Here is a 19862-nt window from a genome sequence, read left to right as displayed (position 1 = left end):
AGAATCTTTTGTGATAAGTTTAATTTAGCATCCTGATGAAGATCTAGACATTGATAATGTCAGTGACAGATGTGGAGGGTTCCTACTACGTACACTTTAAATACATACAGAAGTCACATTGGCACTGGTGACTTGTGGTTCATTTTTGCAGAGCAGCACATTACACTGGCGTTCCCTTATCACAGTTACAATATGTTAATGTTAAACGACACGTAACACTTATGTCGTACCGATTCTTTGTGACAGATCTCAAGCCTGATGGGCTTCACGTGGATCACTGGCTTTGCCGCTGCCATCAGCGACGTCCCAGCTCTTTGGTACGTCTTCATCCTCCTCAATTCTTGCCAAGGTCTGCTCGTTTGCATCTCCTTTGTCTGCAATCGGCGAGTCTGGTGTCTCTGGCGGGACGGCCTGGGCAAGATGTGCGCCCTTGCGCGGGGACTGGACGCGGGCGAGAGCGATACAGGCACGCTGGTGACAGGGGTCAGCTCCAAAGCGGTCCAGCTAAGCATAATTAAGACCAAGCAATAGAGATTGCACCCAGCAACGTACAGAGGTATACATGGACACGACGTCCTGCAGCTGCAGACCAAGTATAAATTCCCAGTTTGTTCATGTCTGGGCCATAGTGTTACGAAGTCTTGCTTTGCTGAAGGCACCCATCAACACGTTGCAGTAGTGGTAGATCCAGATTTCTAGTTGGGAGGAGAACCAAAATGAGAGGCTTTTTCTTAAAAAAAATCCTATCCGTACATGAATCCCCACCCTTCTCCCAAAGCAAGGTGGTACAGTTTGGAGTGTTGGCAGCAGTGACTAAAAGAAAATAAATTGGCAAGGTACCTCTTGGGTTGGGGAGGGGCAACTTGCTTCCCCCATCCCATCCCCCAGTGGATATGCTACTTACCTTCCTGTCCAGAAAGGCTGGGCGGCAGGCTCGAGTCCACATCATTGGGTAACCACCTGATGGCTTGGAAATTGGATCAGTCATTTCGTTCTACGTTAATATCAACACGTAGGGTCGGAATCTGTGGCGTATCGTACATTTGGTTTTGAATTTGCCTCCGACACCAAAAGCTGATGGATACGTCACTGGTGTGAATGCACATTAGGGACGATTACATTCATAGTAAATACGTGTACTTCACAATCAAAACCGTTCAAATGGGTGGCCAAGTTTCCTCTGTCAAACAGTTTCTATCTGGTATACGACAGTCAACTGCGTATGATCGATATGATTGAGGCACGAACAAAAACAAACATTAACCCATTCCAATGTCGATATATCCAATTTTATTCGTAAAAAACAAAGTAACCCAACCCCAAACGTTTGTTCTTTCCAGTACGACTCTACGTACTCGGTTTGACATTCTGGGAAAATTGCACACATGCCAGTTTAAGGAGAACATAAAATCCTACACATTGAAAAGTGCATTGTAAAAATGTAATTCCTGATGTAGGACCGAGGAACACCTCCCCCCGACATTGTCTCAAACCAAATCGTGTCTTACAAATAACAACCACTGTCTTGGTATTCACAACGTATCAAACCAAATCGTGTCTTACAAATAACAACCACTGTCTTGATATTCACAACGTATGCTCGTGAATTAAACCAATCTTAGACCTTTTTAGAAATATGAACAGAAAATAAACCGGAACAATTATTGTTTGTGCGCTAATGTTCATTACGATGAGTGCTCAACCCCTAACTATATTACGGAAGAGCCTCATGAGGTTTTTGAGTTTACAACTTAAAGCGGTCAGATTTGGTGGACAATTTTAGCACATTATCGCATGACTAATCTCAAATATTTGAAGGCTAGTATGTTTCTGTTAAAAGTCTTTAAAAACTGAAGTACGAGTAAACTTGGTTCGTTATAATGTTAGAGCATAGGTATGGCGCCAGCATCGAACTAAACCTGCATCTGTCCGAGGTCAATTTCTAATACGTTATGGATATTTGTGATTACGTTGGACATTTCCAATTGTCATATTGATCCCAACTCATTTTCACACATTCTCTGTTGGTTAATGACCTTGGCTATATATTTCTCTGTTGAAACTCAAAGCCTATGTCAACATCCACTTTGCATGCGCCTCAAAAGGGACTCGGCTAGTTAAACGGTTAACAGAATTGAGGAAACCCTTGTGATCTTTGAGCCTCAATATAAGTTCACAAATAAAGCATTCCGGCAGTGTCAACAGACTGGGGTAATAACTACCCTGCTCATTTTGGTACATGTACAGGTGGGCTATTTTCCGTTCAAAGTCCATGGTCACTCTTAGATTCATAAACACATAGAACAGTGTGCACAGGGTAAATACAAACTAGTTCTCCTGGTGGTATGAGTGTCATGATCAAGGCGTTGTTTACTAAAGACACCGTTCCGAACGGCTAATTAACTGTTCAAATGCCGATAAATGAGGCCTTCTGATGTACATAACAAGCGAACACAGATGATACTTTGACAGAATGCTTTTGGTTGCAGTTGCTGTGTACAGAAAAGCCAGACAGCGTTGCTAAACATGCCCCCTATAGACCACTCTGATTTTGCCTACAATTTGTATGGGCAGAAATATCTTTTTGGTTTTTCAGTGCTACTTCAATTTTAGAATTTTGGGACTGTTAATTTTAAATAGGTTGTATTTTCATTTAGTATTTAGTAGTATGTGTATTATCTGGCAATCTGATAGCTGTGTGGGATTTCTAACACTCTGAATTATTTTATTTTGACATTTGTACTGATGGCCAACTATTGTTTTAAACTATTACCATCATATGGAAACTGCTTTTACAGTCATACTGTTTACGGACTGACATGCAACTTTAAAATCAGAAAAAGGGGTATTCTGAACTGTCTGAGACTTCGTGGGGCTTTCTGTTTTTTAAAATGTCTTCATTTGTAATGTTTATGTGCAAAAGTAATTGGTCCAAGGAAAAATTGAATGCCTGAACATAATTGTCTATTTCCTTTCAAGCAATTTTGAGTATTTGAAAATTTTATGTTCCTCCCTATTGGTTATGGCCAATTAGAACTCTAGCCAGTACTTGGTGTTTTCATTTAATTTGTTGGTATTCCTTACTCAACACTTTAATTTAAATGACTAAAGAAAATCAGGTACATGTCCTCAAAATTGTTCTTATTCTGTGAAACCAGGCCAAAAACATACAAAGCTATGTTAGGTTATAACTATCAATCTAAGGAACTGATTTTGACTGATCAATGGACTTCACTAGATTTAAAATTACTCGATCATAGAACAATGCCATGAAACAAATGATGCAAAAGCAGATAAAAACCTATTTTACGAAAATGAGGAAAATCAAACATCTGAAGAAGAAAAAAAATCTGAAATACTTTGAATCAAAACTGAATTAAAGGTCTCATGACCCGATGACATGGGCAATCCACATCCTCACAGAAAGTAATGGACCACATCTTTTCAAGCTGATTTTTGGAAATGGATGTCTGGTTTTTACATCTGAACTCTTCAAATGTAAAAACTCACAGTAAAAACTAATGTGCAGTAAGATATTGTAAACTTAAAAAGAACTGCATAAATGTTCATGTGTGCTCCTAGCAAATTAAGTCAGTAATTCAAATAATCAACAAAAAACTGTGCAAAGATTACAGTGTTTCTGGTTGAATTCTATACATTATTTGTCAAACACGGTATTGAGAGTCAATGTTGGTGTGGAAATACGAAAAAAAAAATGCTCGAAATTGGATGTGCAATTTTGGTCAATGCAAGTAATGACCTTGAATGTTGACCTTTCTACTGAAAGCTGGTCAAGTGATCAATGTCGGCGAACCAAATTACACTTCTGCATTGGTGAGTCAATATGAACAAAGTCTTAAATGCTGCACGTGGACTTCAATGTAGAAGCTGAACAGTTCAGAACATTGTACATCTAATGCCACTGGGTGCTGTTCATCAACAGGTTTCTCCTGCAAAGATATACATATATCAAGAAAAAAGTAAGTTTTAATGAGCAGTTTTGAAATTATTATCCACCTGTGTGCTAGCAATTTGTTTTTACAAAGATTGTGCAAAAAAGCTTTTTTTGTCATCTGTGACAGGCTGCACCCTAAGTCATGTGACCTATAGCAGGTATCAAATATCAACAAATATGGCATCCTCCCATAGCTAAAATTAAAGTGTGCCATATTTTCCAAAAATCAAGCTGATGGCCAGTACTGTACTGCGACTACACGTACTGATGTGCCGCATACTGTATCGAAAATCAGCTCCATTTTTGAATTAACACTTAAAACACACTTTGCTATGGGATTGATACCAACCAAAGACCACGACTTAGTGGGCGGAATAGGTCTTTTCAACCCAGGTCTCGCACATCTGTTGTTTTGAAGGGGGTAATGCAGTAGTGTAAAAGCTGTAGAGAGTTCCTACTTCCGAGGTAGAATTAAAGTTTGTGTCAAAATACTGAAGCAGACATCAAGACTCAAGCCCTTGTCATTTAGCTGTTGAGCTACAGGTATTTACACATGTTCATAAAGCCTATGGGCACTGTCGTGTTTGTTGGAAAATGTTTATCTCCTAAAAGTTTATATCGTCACCAACACCACGAAGCAGCACTCAACAGTACTTGCGTAATGCTTCGTGAAAACCATGTTTACAACAATTTCGGTTTCACGAAGTAGCACTCAAGTGTGCGCGCGCACATCGTACAGTGATGCATAATCGAACGATTTTCATTTTCACGAAGTAGCACTCGTGTGTTTTGTCAATATAGCATGTATAGAAACACTTCGAACAGTAAAAAATTATTCAATTCGCCCGTAAATATGTGACTTAACTAGAAGATGCTCGTAAAAACTCATTTTAACTGTTTAAATTAAGGAAAAAAGTCATTTCCTGAAAACAACAACTCACGGAGCACGTGCTACTTGGTGAAAATGAAAATAACACATTTCTGTGAAATACGCCCTGAAGCAGCACACACATCTATACGAGTACTACTTTGTGGTGTTGATGACGATATGTACGCTAATTATACCGAAATCTTCAGATGTGCTCACAGTGAAGAAAGGGGAATACCTCCTAAGATAGATGATTTCCTCTGTCATGATGAAGGATGCAAGTCCAGGACTAATCCACAGTCACCTAGGGTAGGATTATCTCAGTTTTTCCCTCCTAGTACATGCCATTGTACACCTGCAAAATAAACACAAGAGCCATTCATATCCCAGATGCTTGGTAATGACTGATTTATTTAGACCGCTGAGCAATTCAGACCCTGGATACTTGGAAAGGACTTGTTTATTCAGAGAGCTGACCATTCTGAAACCAACAAGCAGATGAATGATTTCAATGGTCCCTAGAGGGGTTAGGGTTAATCTGTGCACTAATAACTTGACACTCAGGTAAGTGGGGTTACAGTCTCTAGTGTAAGTCACTAATATGACCCACCCCCCCTCAAAAAAGGGGAATCAGGGGCAACAGAACATTGAAAAGATGACTGATGTCAAGGTAATGACAATTTCAACTTAAATTCATGTTGTTACCAACTAGATTAGTTATCTTGAAACGTGGCTCTGTGTGTGAAGATGTTGAATGTAGAAATTTGAACCCTGGCATGGCACACCTCCCCCCTTCCCGACCCTACCCTCCCCCAAAGGGAAAGGTTTCTTGCTGTGCAAATGGTTAGCAGTTCAACACTTGTGTCTACAGGCAAGCAACTTGAACTTTGACAAAAAGAGGAAATTCCGAACTTTACAATACTCTGTACAGTGTTTTCCAATTTTCAACAGCATGAGTGTGAAGTGAAAACCAGGAAATCAACTGATCCAAAGAAAAGAGCCCGGGCCTGTGTCTATTTAACTTCGCACAGAAGAGCAGAAATGAATTTGTCGGCCCTTGCCACCATCAACTCGTACCTCAACACAGTAGCAAGCTGTTTGGGTTTTCATCAGCATCTTGCACAAGTCTTTCTCCAGCATTGATGACTGCTCTGTCAAAGTAATGGACCTGGACAATAAAAGGGGATACAATTAGTTCTTGTAACGTGCAGAGAAACAAAAGGGTCTGATAATTAAATAGAGATTCTCAAGAACATGTACAGTCAACTCTCGTTACAACAAAGTTGTATGGACCAGACAAATGACTTCGTTATAACCAGGACTTTTGTTATAAGAGTGGAAAAGCAAAGAAAAACGTAAGAATTCAAGAAAGTAGGATTCTCAGAATTTGGTCTTTATAAAGAGAGTCGACTATACAACTAACAGATAACAGATTCCATTGAATCCAAATTCAAAGACCCCAAGAAGTTTTAGACCTTTTCCAGTTCGCAAGTGCTAAAAATGTGGACTAGTGCATGCAGAGTACAGCCAACTCGAGACGTGTATATAAAATGCTCTACAGTAAAGCGCCAAACAGTGAACTGCAGGTAGGTCTTCAAGGTTTTATACAGCTGGTCCAAGGAATCTTCTCAAAAAGACTCCACTGTACACTCGTGCCGAGAGTCCTACTACCTCAATATTTTTAAATTATGGTCTTTGGAGTTCATATAAAGCAACAGACAGTGCCTGGATTTTAGGGACAATGACTTTCAAGTGGCCTCTCGTCTAAGGTTTGGGGAGCTTCAAAATTGCAAAACTAAAGCACACTTTGTCACCAGTAGATCAAAGGCTTTGTGAAAATGCTTGACAAATTCCTGGCAATGGACCCTGAGCAATAAACTTCGAGCAAGCGTAAGTATGGCACTTAGAATGGATCGCACACATTATTTCTGAACTGTTCTCTGCAGCAATAAGCCTCAACACGATAAAAAGGAACAACATTGTTTGGGCTTTGTCTATGCTTCATCAAAAGTCAAAGACGTTTAAGGCAACACTCTGGAAAGTTATTGTACATCAACTCCTTGAGGCCGAGTTGTCACAAATCACCCCAGCTCTAGTCATGTCAGTGCTGGTTTTCTGTTATATCCGATGAGTCAATGTGCGATTGTGAAGTTTGAAACTGGGGATTAAAGAGGTTTCCTTGCAATGCCGCTTAAGGGTAAAAAGGACCCCGAAAGAATGGACAACAAACTTTCTCATATGACTCATCTTGAATCATATCTTCCCCGACAATGAAAACAAGCCCAAGCCCCCCCCATGAAAACCACCTTTGGACCAGCAGAAAAATAAACCACTTTCATCTTGGTGTCTATTACGAAATTTCTTTCAGAGTTGTCAAGCCAAAATTATTGAGTAGATGAAGGCTTTCACTGCAGTTTCAAGTAAACTGGAAACAAAAATTTAAATTTCAGCCGGGACAGAAGTTGTTTATAGCAAGCACAACTGTTCCCAAATTGGTGGTACTCCTTTGAATACTGCAATATGATTGTATTTCCCCCCCAAACACCATTAAAATGATGGACACAAAATAGGAATCTCAGAAAACGGTTAGCTTACCTCAGACACTAAGCTGGAAAAAGTTTCAAACTTAAAGGTTTGACATAGAAAACTAGTAGTCCAGATGTATAGTTCATAGTTCAATAACAGTTTCTTAATAAACAGTCTGAACTAAGTATTCCACACTGAGAAATATGAAGTACATTTTATAAGTCACTAATACGAATGCTTCAACAAGTCACAATAATTCCATTTGTATACACTACCATTTATGCCGAGTTCTGTACATGTTGCGTGAATGGACTCTGGACGGTTCTACCTCCCCACCATCCCCCACCAATAAAAAATGACAAGGGAAACACTTGGAAAACTGACACTAGGCTGGTTGATATTATGGGTTTGTGCTCATTCTGATGAGAGCTGCATGTACGTGGCCAAGTGCTTGTGAACCAGTGGGAGGCATACTTGTATATACATGTATACCCCTGCACATGACCTCATGCAAGAGTACACTTTGGGTAAGCCATGAGTCAATAGAGTTCACTTGTGCTGCTTCTTGGGATTGCTACATGTAATCTCCACAGATTAAGAAACTCGGTACTGTAAAACTAGGCCCTGTGCAAGTTGGCCCACTGATGAATATTTCCCACTGCAGGAAAGTGATCCTTTTAACACTGAAAGCGATTCACATACTGCTCGCAGGTCAGCTTCAGTAAGTATGCAGCGCTTTAAATGCTACTGTGCTTCCAAGATGGCAGACATCCAGCAAGTGAGATTGATGCAAGCCGACGAAGTAGATTTTGAATGATTGCAGCATCCGAAGTGGATTTGGGTTATAAAAGCATAGACAATGCATGCTGATTGAGAGCAGTTAATATCGAATTGCTGTATAGAGCTGAGTGAGGCAATGTTGGCTTTTCCCTACAATGCAGTGCAAGTGATTGATTTCAGCCTTCTGGTGACAGAATTGCTCCCACTGCCCATGTGATTTTCAAAATACTTTTGCCCTTGTCACTTGAAATGGCAACAGACGGGCTGATTTCCTGAGGGCACTCGAAGCAGAATCTTTTTAGTACTGTGCACATGTACTTGACACACTCCACTTTTGTGTGTACACAGCTATACAAGTTGGCAGACCCTTGGTGTAAGGAACCCCACAAACTCCGGAGCACAACACTGTTGGGCTTACGAGCTGTGCAAATGAAAATGTCCGATTCCACATTTCTGCTTGAACTCAAGTCCCCCGCCCATTAAATTCCCTGCCATCAACAGTTTTTCTCCACTTGTAAAACCAACGTAACATTCATATGAAGTATTTCCAAGGCCGGTTGAACTTTGTCTATTTCACTGTGTCTTCAAAATGATCACATATTTATTGGATGTTTATCGTACTTAACAAAGCTCTTATGATAGTCTAGGATAACATTAAAACCCAGAAATACAAATATAGATATTTAGACTCAATAGCAAAAAATTAGCCAAAAATGAATTCCGCAAATAAAACAGTTAAAATGAAAAAAATGCAAGAACTCCTGAATATCTGGGATCACTGTGTACATAATACAAGTGTATGCATGGTGCATTGTTCACAAAACAGCTAACACAAAAACACGCTAGCTGATCTTCCTTATAGGTAAGAAATTAAAAAGGAGACTGAACAGTCGTATCTACACCCATTTAAAGTTTCTGAACACTTTTGTGGGGGGGGGACACAAATGGACGAGAACTGGAGTAGGACGCCTGTACAGATTTTCCCCCTTGACTCTTCATTTTAAGCTGTCCGCCGTATCATACAAAAGCACTGTCCCCTCTGCAAGAACGCTGTGAGCGCATGGTGAAAAGCGCGCACTCGCCTGGACACAACACAGGCAAATTGCCCAACAAGCACCACTTCGCCCTGCGGCGAGCACTACATGTACTTGTCAACTGCTGTGAGTTGCAATGGGTGAAAAGATCCCAAACAAGTTATAAACAAGCTACCAGTGAATGTAGAATCAAAACTCATAAGTTTACTGTAAGATTTTCGTATTTACAAGCATCACAAGTACGCTTAAAACAGACCAAGAATTTTTTCTTCCACTTTTAAGAACTAATACAGGCACTAAGAATACATTGTACAAGTATCATTATTTACTTACAAACGTTCTTAGGGGCTGATAACTGGTAATGGGGGAATCAGAAGCTACAGTGCAAACAGAAAAAACACGGAATTTCTTTGGTTTGCTTAGACTGACAGCTGAGAAGTCTTTAGAATCAGCACCGAGGAAAATGACGATTTTGACCACCGGAACAAACCAAAATCCTCTGGGAATGAAACATATTCTTCATCTTCAAGATACTGCCGAGAAAAAAGTCTCATGTGGCCAATAATGCAAACCGAAGATTGCATTCTTGAATTATAGTCTGCTCAGCTAAAAATACCCATCGCAATGCATGCTCAGTGAGAGTCATTTCAGCATGAAGATGCCAGTTCTTTGCTTGCCAATAGCTTCCTGTTACTGGCTCTTGCAAAAATCTTCTCATAACGGTGTGACCAAAGCCAGTGTTGGGTCCAGATAAGATCATTTAAAAAGTAGCAAATCCAGGGTACAATAGCAATAGTTACAAACACAATAAATCCTGACGTGCACCTGTGACACCTAAGTGCCACTCATTAAAATTTCAGTGTTCATAGAAAACTGAAATTAACATTAGAGGATGAGCAGACGACTATGTCCTTTCGAAAATCAAACGTTTTTGCTAGGAATTTTTTATTTGAAACAGGATTTTGCTTGAATATATGTACAGACACTAACTAGCACTTGAATGATACCGAACTGTGATACACTTAAGATACTGCTGTTTGAAGCCGCGTAATTGGTGCAAACTTTACACCAATTAAAAAGCTCCAGAAGTAAATGGTAATATCTTAAAAACATATTAAATGTTCAAATGAAACTAGTATCTGACAGCTACTCTTTGACAAAAACTTTCATTACGAAGCAGCTTGTCGGACACATACACTGCCCTACTCAGGCAAGAAAACCTCAACAGTTGATTCCTTAGCTTTCTCAGACGGGCGGTAAATCCCCAAACCTCCTAAATGACTCTTCCTAGATCTGCAGCGCAGGGTCTCTAGGTAAAATACATCCTTCATCAGGGCAGACCTAGGCAATGGGTAACAGGTCTACAAAGCCAGCCTAGTAGATGGGGGCCGATCGAGACAGAGAGACTCCTGCTGTATAGCGTTACAAAGAAGGCAAAGACAGACCTCAATAATCAGCAGGTCAAATAGAAACAAATCAAGTAGGTAAAACAGTAACAACGTGCCGTGGGCGTGAGATTCAGAAGTGAAGCGCAAGGTTTTGGAACGACGCACGGCTAACAGCTCTCGGGAGCAGATGAGACAGTGAACCCATTTGCTGACTGACACCCAAATTTGAAAAGGAGGCTGTGCACAACATTGTCCTAAATCTCCCAACGTCAGAGGTCTCTTACGTCACAAGAATGACTTTCACCAAACCAAACTTACACCTAAAGGTGGTGGCTAAACGTTTTCCGCAGGTCCACTTACAAATAAGGCTTCCGTTTTGGGTCTAAGTCTTTCATCGTTTTATCTTCCTCCTCACTTTACCCACTGCCTGCATTTGCAACAGGTGCTTGATTCTCGCTAAATCGTAGGTGTTCCAAAGCATCAGTCTCAACGCAAAGCTGACAAAAGTCACTTGTGAAAATCACGGCAACACAAAAAATTGAACAGTGTTCTTAAACAATAATCAGTGGTATGAAATTGGTTGCTCTGGGCCAAGCAATATAAAGAATTCGCATATATCAATTTTCTGTTAACTGTATTTTGGAATCCTTCAATGACGCATGTTAATGTGTTAATTTTAATTATGCCATTTCGTATAAGACATGTAAATGTAACTATCAAAGTTATATTCTGCACTGACTGAAAAAGGTAAACAACCTGGTCATCGGTGAGAAAGGCTAGTCGACAATATTTAAACGAGAGGAATGATCCCAAAGCCGCGTTCACATCCTCTTTCAGTTGGGAACTCAAGACTGACCCAATTCGTGTAGTTTTAGTCATTCTCAAGGTGGAACCATTCTTTAGACTTACTTCCACAATCAGTTCGTACTAATTCAAATACTGGAAGAGTCCGTAACTGGTGATTTGGGAATAAAATCCCTTCCCGTTGGACTTCAACAGAAGAAAAGCAATACTGGGGTCAAAAAGCAAGCTGCATTGTAGATAGCAGCCAACTTCAGGCTGACAGAAGGGGGGGAGAAGTCTAGTAACCAGACTTACCTTAGGTAATCAACTGGTGATGGGTTGGCAAAGTCTAATACGGGTTGCTGCGGTAACTGCCCCCGCCGCCACCCGTGCTGCCATAACCCCCAGTGCTACCCCCACCATAGCCACCGGTTCCCCCGCCGGTGCCGTAGCTACTTGAGCCGTTAGAGTAGCTACCTGTTCCATAACTGCTTCCGTAACTGCTTGCGCCTGTTGAGAGAGAATGTAGCTTTGTAATTATTGAGCTCTGCCAGAAGTGCTATAGACAAAGAAACTTCAGCAAATGACCTTCTTGCTGGAAAGTTTTGATGGAAAGTTTTCTAAGGAGGGCTCGACACTGCAGGATGTCTGACAGACAAGTTTGTTCAGCCACTGTCGGCCGTTATCCTCTGCACACCAAACATTATGAGCCAAGGGACAAATTATTCCTTATATTCTTCCCCCCGTCAGAGTTCACTGAATTCAGCTGCAAGAGGGCTGCTTACTGCAGCCCACAGTGGGCTCAACTTTACTGGCACTTCTTAGTAGAGATCATTGCCCAACACATTTTCTTACAAAGCGGCCACTCACCTCCATAGTTGCTTCTTCCACCGCCCCCTTTCATGGGTCCGTAGCTTGAGCTGCTCTGGCCATAGTTGGAACCGAAGCTGTCATAGCTACTGCCCCCGCTTCCGTACGAGTCACCATTGTAGGAGCTGTTTCCTCCCCCATATCCGCCATACCCGCTCCCTCCTCCGTAACTGCTGCCACCACTGCCATATCTGCTACCGCCACTGCTTCCAAATCCTTTGGATCATAGAAACATATTAATTCAACAGAAGTAATTTCATAACTGCAAAGTCTATGAGTTGTGCGACTTTGCTGTTTTACCACAAACCCTTCATACAACTTGTAATTCATGAAGCAACAATGTTTGAGACACAGTGATCCTCCCAAAAGTATTGAAACCAAGTCATGTCCCCCAAGTCAAGTCACAAGCCCCAAGTCTTTATGTTTTCCAAGTCTATCTGAGGTCATAATTGGCATGGTACCTACATCCAAAAAACCTCATAGTGTCACATGTGATATTCTTAAAGGTAGGTCTGACCTGTCTCCCTGACTATTTAATAAAATACATTGCTACTTCAGATGATCGTCAGTACAATGAAAACAGACAGGGTTTTTATTTAGCATAGAGGCATTTTCTCTTTGATTTCATTTGAACACTACTGTCAGTAAATGTAAAAAACTGCATTCAAATCAAGTCATGAGTCACTTTTTTCAGTAACGTCTCGAGTCAAATCAATTGTGACTTGCATCCGAGTTGGCAACTCAAACCTACAACACTACCCCCAACGAATTTACAGAAACCTGGGAGAGGACTCACCTCCACCACCACCACGGCCGCCACTTCTCCTGTATCCACCACCGCCACCCCCAAAACCACCACCACCACCGTAGCTGCCACCCCCGCTGCCGTAACCACCGCCGTAGCTCCGCCCACCACGACGACCATCACGCTCACCTTGTGGCATGGCCTTCTTGACGTAAAACTTGAACCCACTGAATTCATGGTCCCCTTGCACTGCAGGAGGAAAGTTTTCACGAGTTACAACTTCTGAAAACAGGGCAGTTAGGCCCTAACCCCCCCCCAAAAAAGTCTCCGGTTTCTGGTCAGCGTGCACATTGCCACAAACCTAAACAATGGCAGAAAAAAAAGTTTTTGATTTGGTATAAAATGATGTCCAAAGGCTGCCAAATTGCTTAACCCTCACATTCCCAAATCCTCCAATTTCAATACGATTTTACATACACCCTTGGGGGTTAGGGTTAATCGACTGGAATCCTGCTACTGCATTATTTTGACGTGTTTTGATGGGTACAGTTGAGTAATGTGAACAGTAAAGGAGTCCCTCTAGTTCCCCATACATTTAGTCGGGCATACTTTTCAGATGATGTCATTTCTGTATTATACATTTACATCTGAGATTCAGACAAACAAGATGGTCTTATGTCCTGCGTACAGGTACAAGCTGAAATGCTTTTAAACAAAACATGCAGGGGCCAGTCTATTTTAGTGTTGGTAGTGGCCGGCGTTATGTATGCATGTAGTGGCGATGGACATTGCGTGTTATACATGCATCATTTCCAGAGATAAAAGTGAGGGTAAAATAGAACAAAAAAGCTGCGTCGCCATACTACTTTTGGAGCTGGCTCCTGACCAGAAATCATAAGACTTTTTTTAGCATTAGGTGGAATTGTTTTAGGGGGCTCTTTCACAATGATTCAGAGTGCTGCTACTAAGTGAAAACCAAAGACATCTGTTAAATGCATAAATACACGTAAGTCTGTTGAACCTTTCTGAACCACAACTACGATCAATGATCGACAGTCCAAGGAACAATGATGAAGGCAAAAGAACACCTTGCACACCCAACCTTTCTGCGTCTTGCTGTGGACGCTGTACTTACAGACAAGCTTGTCCACGGCGTCCGTTTCCTCCAGCTCCACAAAGGCATACTTCTGCCTCTCCCCGGTATCCCGCGACGTAGGGATCTTGACGTTGGTCACCGTGCCATGCTGACCAAAGAAATCCTGCAAGTCCTGCTCCGACATCTGCATGGGCAAGTTCCCGATGTACATCTTCTTGACGGCTCTGGTGGACATGCTATCCTGTAAATTTGGTTCGATACAAAAGAAAATAAGCGGTTTAAAGCTACAAATTTTGCTGAATACTACAAACGCAAATTAGCACTGTCAGGAGGGCGGCAGAAACTGGTTAGCTACATGGCAAATAAGTGGTCTAGAAATAGTACTGGTCTGCAAAAATTATTTTTCAATGGCCATCAAGTCCCATCCATATTCAAGACAACTTTGTTTAAACTCAATTCCCCATTAACTTTGTTTAAACTCAATTCCCTATTCACTTTGTGGTGTTGATCTTTCCGAATCTTTCAAAATCTTGAAGGACCCCATGGCAGGTTCTTTGTATTTTAAACTTCTGATGGGAACCAATTTCTATGCACTTTCCCTCCATCAATCATGGGAGACCCAGCACTATCTCTTGGGGGACTTGGAAGGAGGTGCACCGGTATAATGCAAGGCTCTCACAACTAGGGCCAAAGCCAAGCCTGAGGCTTGCACATTACTTCCAGTAATGCCTAGGAGTGGGTTTCTCATCCTCTTGTTGGTTTTGTTTTGGGTGAATGGTCAGATGGCTTTCACTGACTACTTCCAATGTAAAGGCTGCATAAAGTGATAGTATGTAAGGGTGCCTTGTTACATTGCGGGCGGGGCAGGAGGCTGGTTAGGAAAAAAAGACAACTGGATTACCATAGAAGACAGTGGTATGGTAAAATCTAATAAAAACTCAGTTACAAATTACAACACTGAAGGCTTTGTTTGGGTCAAGTATATATCCCGTTTGTGAAGTCTTAAGTGTGGAACCCGTTTGGAAAGGTCTGCACCGGAGTGCAATCTTTAAAAATTCCTCCATCTGAAATTGATCTTTGTAATAACAGACATCAAGAAATCCGTACAGTGTAACTTTATCAAACATTCCCATGACAATTACCAAACACACTCGGATAAGATACTAAGTAGATGATGATCCAACGAGCACATTCATATACTTTTTTGAGTGGAAAGGGTCAATATTACCATTGTAGCTTCTATGCCACAAAGTGGACGTCTGCAGGCAGGCTGAAAACTAAGAGTAGGTATCTAAACTAATCAAAGGTGTGGGTGACACACAATGCCAACATTTCAAAGTTTACAAGCTGTAATTCCAATGGGCTTCTTTCCGTGCTTACTTCTGGCAAACAATTGGTTTTCACAAACCCATGAGGCTGGGGGCGAGAGGCCTACCAAACAGGCCCCTGGGGACATCACAAAGGGATTACTCACCCTCCATCTACCACCACCACCACCGCCACCGCCATCCCGTCCGCCTTGCGACTGGGTGAGAAATGAAGAGTTTATTGCAACAAGAGCATACAAACCAACCTGTCCTCCAACCTCCACTTCTCTGCTCAATGTCTGGGGCACGGGCGGGGGGCTGGGTGGGGCGGGTTGGGGCAGTGACACACAGCAAAGAGTCAGTAACATTTTGGGGCAGTATGAGGTGGTATGCAAGTGCATAAGCAGCTTGGCTACTCACAATCAACTTTGTGCAAAGACTACAAAACGCGACAGCTAACTGCACAAACACCACACTTGGCTACCTCTGTTGAAGGGAAAAAGCCTAATTTTTGCAAACCCCAAGAAAGATTTAAACAATATTTATCTGCAACTCTGTGTTTAGACACTGTCCTTGATTTGCCAGCAGTAACTCAGTTCCATGATGCATCATTCAAGTTCCACACATGGTGATTTATTTCAATAGCCGACTAAAAAGTCAGATTGTACATTTTTCTACTAGTTTAACCCTAACCCTACATGTAAATAATACCAAAAAATTACTACTTAGTAAAATGTAGCAAACAGCACTGTCACTTGCATGAGAACATGACCTTATTGTTCTCTGAAGCCATAAAATCCAATAGATAAGACAACGTACAATACAGTGCTGTGAAACTATGAATGCAGGACTTTACTGTTATCTGTAGGAATAAAAATGGAAGTGCCCTAGCCAGAGGCAGTGCTAGGTCCCTCAGGCTCAGACTACTACATAGTATTTTGTATTTTGTACTACCGAGTCCTGTTAGCCGAATCACAACGCCTGGGGGTTAGGGTTTATGCTTCATATTTTGCATTAGACTTTTGCTAACAAAGACTGTTATCTTCTAGGGTAGGTGGCATCAGTGCACATATTCAAACCTTTCAGGTTAAATTCCTAGAGTAAAATGACTCCCCCCGCCCCCCAAAAAATAAAATTAAATACACAAAACCTGAAAGTTTTAAATCAAAGCCAAAGTACAAAAAGCCCAAGCTGATTATGTTCTTCTGTTCCGAGAACCAGCTTTGAAAACCAACAACTATCCCACTAGCAAAATATGAAAACTTTCAGTTCCTAATCCTCCAACTCGTCAAGGATCAAAGATTATTCGGATTAGCAACTTGAGCCATATTTGCAAACTTAAGAGAGAAGAAATGAATCCCCAGCAATGGCGAGAACTTGCATACAAACCTCCCTTGGGACTGCCCTCTTGACTTCCACGCTGTTGCCCATGAACTCTTGCCGGCCGTTGGTGTTCTTACTCAGTACCTTGTCCGTCTCCTCCACCGTGGACATGGTGACAAAGCCAAAGCCCTTGGACTCCTTGTTGGGCTTCCGGATTACCACCTGGTCTTCCACTGTGCCATACTGGCTGAAGAAGTCCCTGATGTCGTCATCGCTGGTGTCGCGGTGAAGACCGCCAAGGAACAGTTTCCTCATTTTTTCCTAGCAAAACACACCAAAAATACCCCAAAGAAATCAGTTACAAAGATACATGTGCTGAGGCTGCTGTTTGACACATGCACCTGAATCCCACAAAATGAGTACTGAGGCTATGCTTGAAACAATTTTGTTTGAGTTACATTACCCCTGACCCACTGACCTTTGGCAAGAAAACATCCTCATCCTCAGTGCTACACTGACATACAGTTTGAATCGCTACATAAAGAAGATGGGATACTGCGAGCTTGGCCATCAAAAGTGTTTCAATATTGAACAAAAAATTTCTGTTTTCTTCCTAGATGTTGGTTAACCTTGGAGCCACCATTGGAATCTTGGATTCCCACTGAATCCTTAAGTGTGTACATTAGACATTTTCAGGACTGTGGGGGGGGGGTGACTTCTGCGGATTTTGATTTTGGGTGCGACAATGTACAAACCGTTTTGAGTGATAACGATTAAGCCTAACAGTCCTCAGTCCTCCGACAGGTGAAGGATTGAGGACAATTACGGTTAATGGAAGGGAAAGACTATGAAGGGTACTTGGACGCGAACATGTCCAAATGTTAAAAAAGGCGATTTGTACAATCTAAGTTACTTGGACTAAACTGCCATCTCCTAGTTATGGATCGCGAAAATTATTCAGTTAGACTGCAGCTACAAAAAATCCTCAAATTCCAGTGATTTGTGGTCAGTAGTCTACCTTGTGTGTTGGAAATATTACAGAATTATTTTCAAAATCTAAGGTTTTTAATTGGACTTACAGGATCAACGAAAGTGACACTTTTCCTTGTTCTGGATAGCAATAAAACCTTCACAACTATAAAGTGACCATGCGAGAAATCCAATTTTCAGCCAGAGCCATTGTAAGAAGCTGATTTTCTAATGAAGAATTTCTTAATTTAGAGTAAATCAGTCCATAAATAAGAAGTCCAATGAATTGAAAAGCAGAACTTGGGTAAATTTTGGCTCAACCTTTTTAGCTGTACAGCGAGCTACCAGGCCCAATGATACTATCCCCGCACCACAGTTGACAAGCCCATTATGTCACATATAGGCCATGTCTTTATAGTTGTCTTGATGTTATATGTTATATAGGCCATATAGTTGAGTTGTGTGCACTTAATGCGTGATCGGAAAGTAGGAAAAACTATATATGCATTCACTTTTCAGCCAATTCTTGAAAAACAAATTCTACAAGTCACTTTAATTAAACAGATGTAAAAGTTTATTATATGACTATTGAGTATGAAACAGTATTTGGAATCACACAGTGACCTATCAGCCTGTAAAGATTTGTCTTTTTTTTGGCTTCCGTGATTTTACACAATTTTTTAGCCTAATGTTGAAGTGCGAATCGGATATCCAGCCAAAATTTCTTTTCTAGAAATTTTTTGAGAACCCCTTTTTTTGGCCTACAAGAAACTTACATTTCATCTTTCAAACAGAACTAGTCCTGACGACGTATGTTTTTATTTCAGGCGATCCAGAACAAGGAAAATTTCTGACCTAGCTTAGGGTGGGCCAAAAAAGTCCCCCGAAAAAGAATAGGCCCCGGTCTATTCTCCGTAGTACTGAGTGTCATCTAATTATGGGCGGGAAAGAAGGTACGCTAGTTATGTTAACTGAAAATTCTCTCAAACTCGAAGCTGTTGTCCGACTTCCATGACTTCCCTCACAAACAATTCTGGCATCCAATCCAACCCATGGCCGAGCATCCAGTTGAATGTACATCCTGCCACGGAGGTAGAATTTCTACCTCTATGATCATACATGTGCCACCACGTGGTCAAGTGGTCAGCGTGAGAGCCCAAATAATACAAAAAATTCAAGCGCACAATCCACACGAAATACATTCTTATTGCATGATCTTTCTCTCACATAATAACACTAACGTTGTCTACAGTATGCAGGAAAGGTCTTCCAACAAAAACCTGGCACTTTCAAGGGAACTTTTGGGTAATAGTTGCAAGGAGAAATTTACTTACGTCGCTTCTGTTTCGGTTCATGACGCTTTGAAAACTCTGGTCTTCCTTTGTACACGTACACGATCGACTCAACACGAAGACAGCGTACACGATAAAGAATGCATAGTGCAGAACCTATGCGCTTGCGTATTTCCTGCCCCTGCGGTGCGATTTGAGAGGCCGAGGGAAAACAAAGCCTTGGCGCATGCGTACACGGCAACATTTGATATTGATTGACACTTACTTTATTAACGTCACGCTTTGGCGGTAAAAATTAAGTTGCCACGAAGGTGTTCTCTTTCCAGAGGGTTAGCTCTTCCAGAGGACAATATTAAAATTGTGCCAACGTGACTGGACATGGATGGAGAGAGGGGTTTGGGTTGTTTGGGGGGACAGTTAACGCGGCAGTTAGAGCCCATTCAGCTGTTTCCTAGGTTTGCTTGCTGTGTGATTTTACCATCCAACCCCCTTTTCCCCGCCAAGGCGGAGCCCCATCACTTCACTGTTTTCTCATGGCCATCATCAACTTGCCCTTGCCACAAGCAAGTGTACTAGTAGATGCGAAGGCTTACACACCCGCGAAAGCGTTCTATGTGCGGACGCCATGAATTATTCCCTACACTGACCTGTTAGCCGCCAGAAAGCAGGCACATGCCCAGAAAAGGTCAATTGAGGAGGAAAAATACCAAGTCGCTAACCTAGAAAACACTTGGAATTTTTCGGACTTGTCTCATGAGGTTTGTACACACGGTGTTAAGCGGCGTCTGTATAAGAACTCTTTCCCTTGACATTTTATTAACCAAAGATCATTATACGTGAAATGAGGGAGTTGTTTTAGCCAACTCATTCACCTTTGGTCATTGAGGACCATTTTGTTTTAAATCTTCGCAGAGACGTCGTGGCCC

General features: G+C 41.6%; 2 protein-coding genes across 8 annotated transcripts in view; one reads left to right on the top strand and one right to left on the bottom strand.

The window, feature by feature from the left end:
• LOC110975275 (uncharacterized) overlaps positions 1-3106 on the top strand; it is a 30251-nt gene extending 27145 nt beyond the window's left edge. Inside the window, exon 4 of the mRNA XM_022227617.2 lies at positions 247-3106. Coding sequence (XP_022083309.2) covers positions 247-531 — 285 coding nt within the window. The 3' untranslated portion in view covers positions 532-3106. The remainder of the gene's footprint in view (positions 1-246) is intronic.
• LOC110975269 (heterogeneous nuclear ribonucleoprotein A1-like 3) lies at positions 1268-19133 on the bottom strand. 7 transcript variants are annotated; one of them, XR_015424440.1, is made up of 10 exons: positions 18979-19133; positions 16742-16996; positions 15520-15570; positions 14085-14286; positions 13001-13198; positions 12205-12420; positions 11650-11844; positions 5901-5991; positions 5021-5178; positions 1268-3950 (listed from the first exon to the last, which is right to left on the bottom strand). XR_015424440.1 is itself a non-coding variant. In XM_022227605.2 (8 exons), exons 1-7 carry the CDS (start codon positions 18997-18999, stop codon positions 11684-11686), a joined length of 1104 nt encoding a protein of 367 aa, XP_022083297.2. In that variant the 5' UTR covers positions 19000-19133; the 3' UTR covers positions 8687-10575; positions 11650-11683. The 7 variants fall into 7 exon arrangements, 4 of the variants coding, with proteins under 4 accessions (XP_022083297.2, XP_022083298.2, XP_086989540.1 ...); XR_015424439.1 differs by having other exon boundaries at positions 5043-5178; XR_002597676.2 differs by having other exon boundaries at positions 5062-5178.
• Positions 19134-19862: the final 729 nt, after the last annotated feature.

This window comes from Acanthaster planci, linkage group LG02, assembly GCF_054643075.1.
Source record: "Acanthaster planci isolate LZ-2023a linkage group LG02, COTS_SCS, whole genome shotgun sequence".
Classification (NCBI taxonomy): domain Eukaryota; kingdom Metazoa; phylum Echinodermata; class Asteroidea; order Valvatida; family Acanthasteridae; genus Acanthaster; species Acanthaster planci.
The sequence above is the reverse complement of the archived record's forward strand: the minus strand, read 5'-3'. Positions and strand labels throughout refer to the sequence as shown.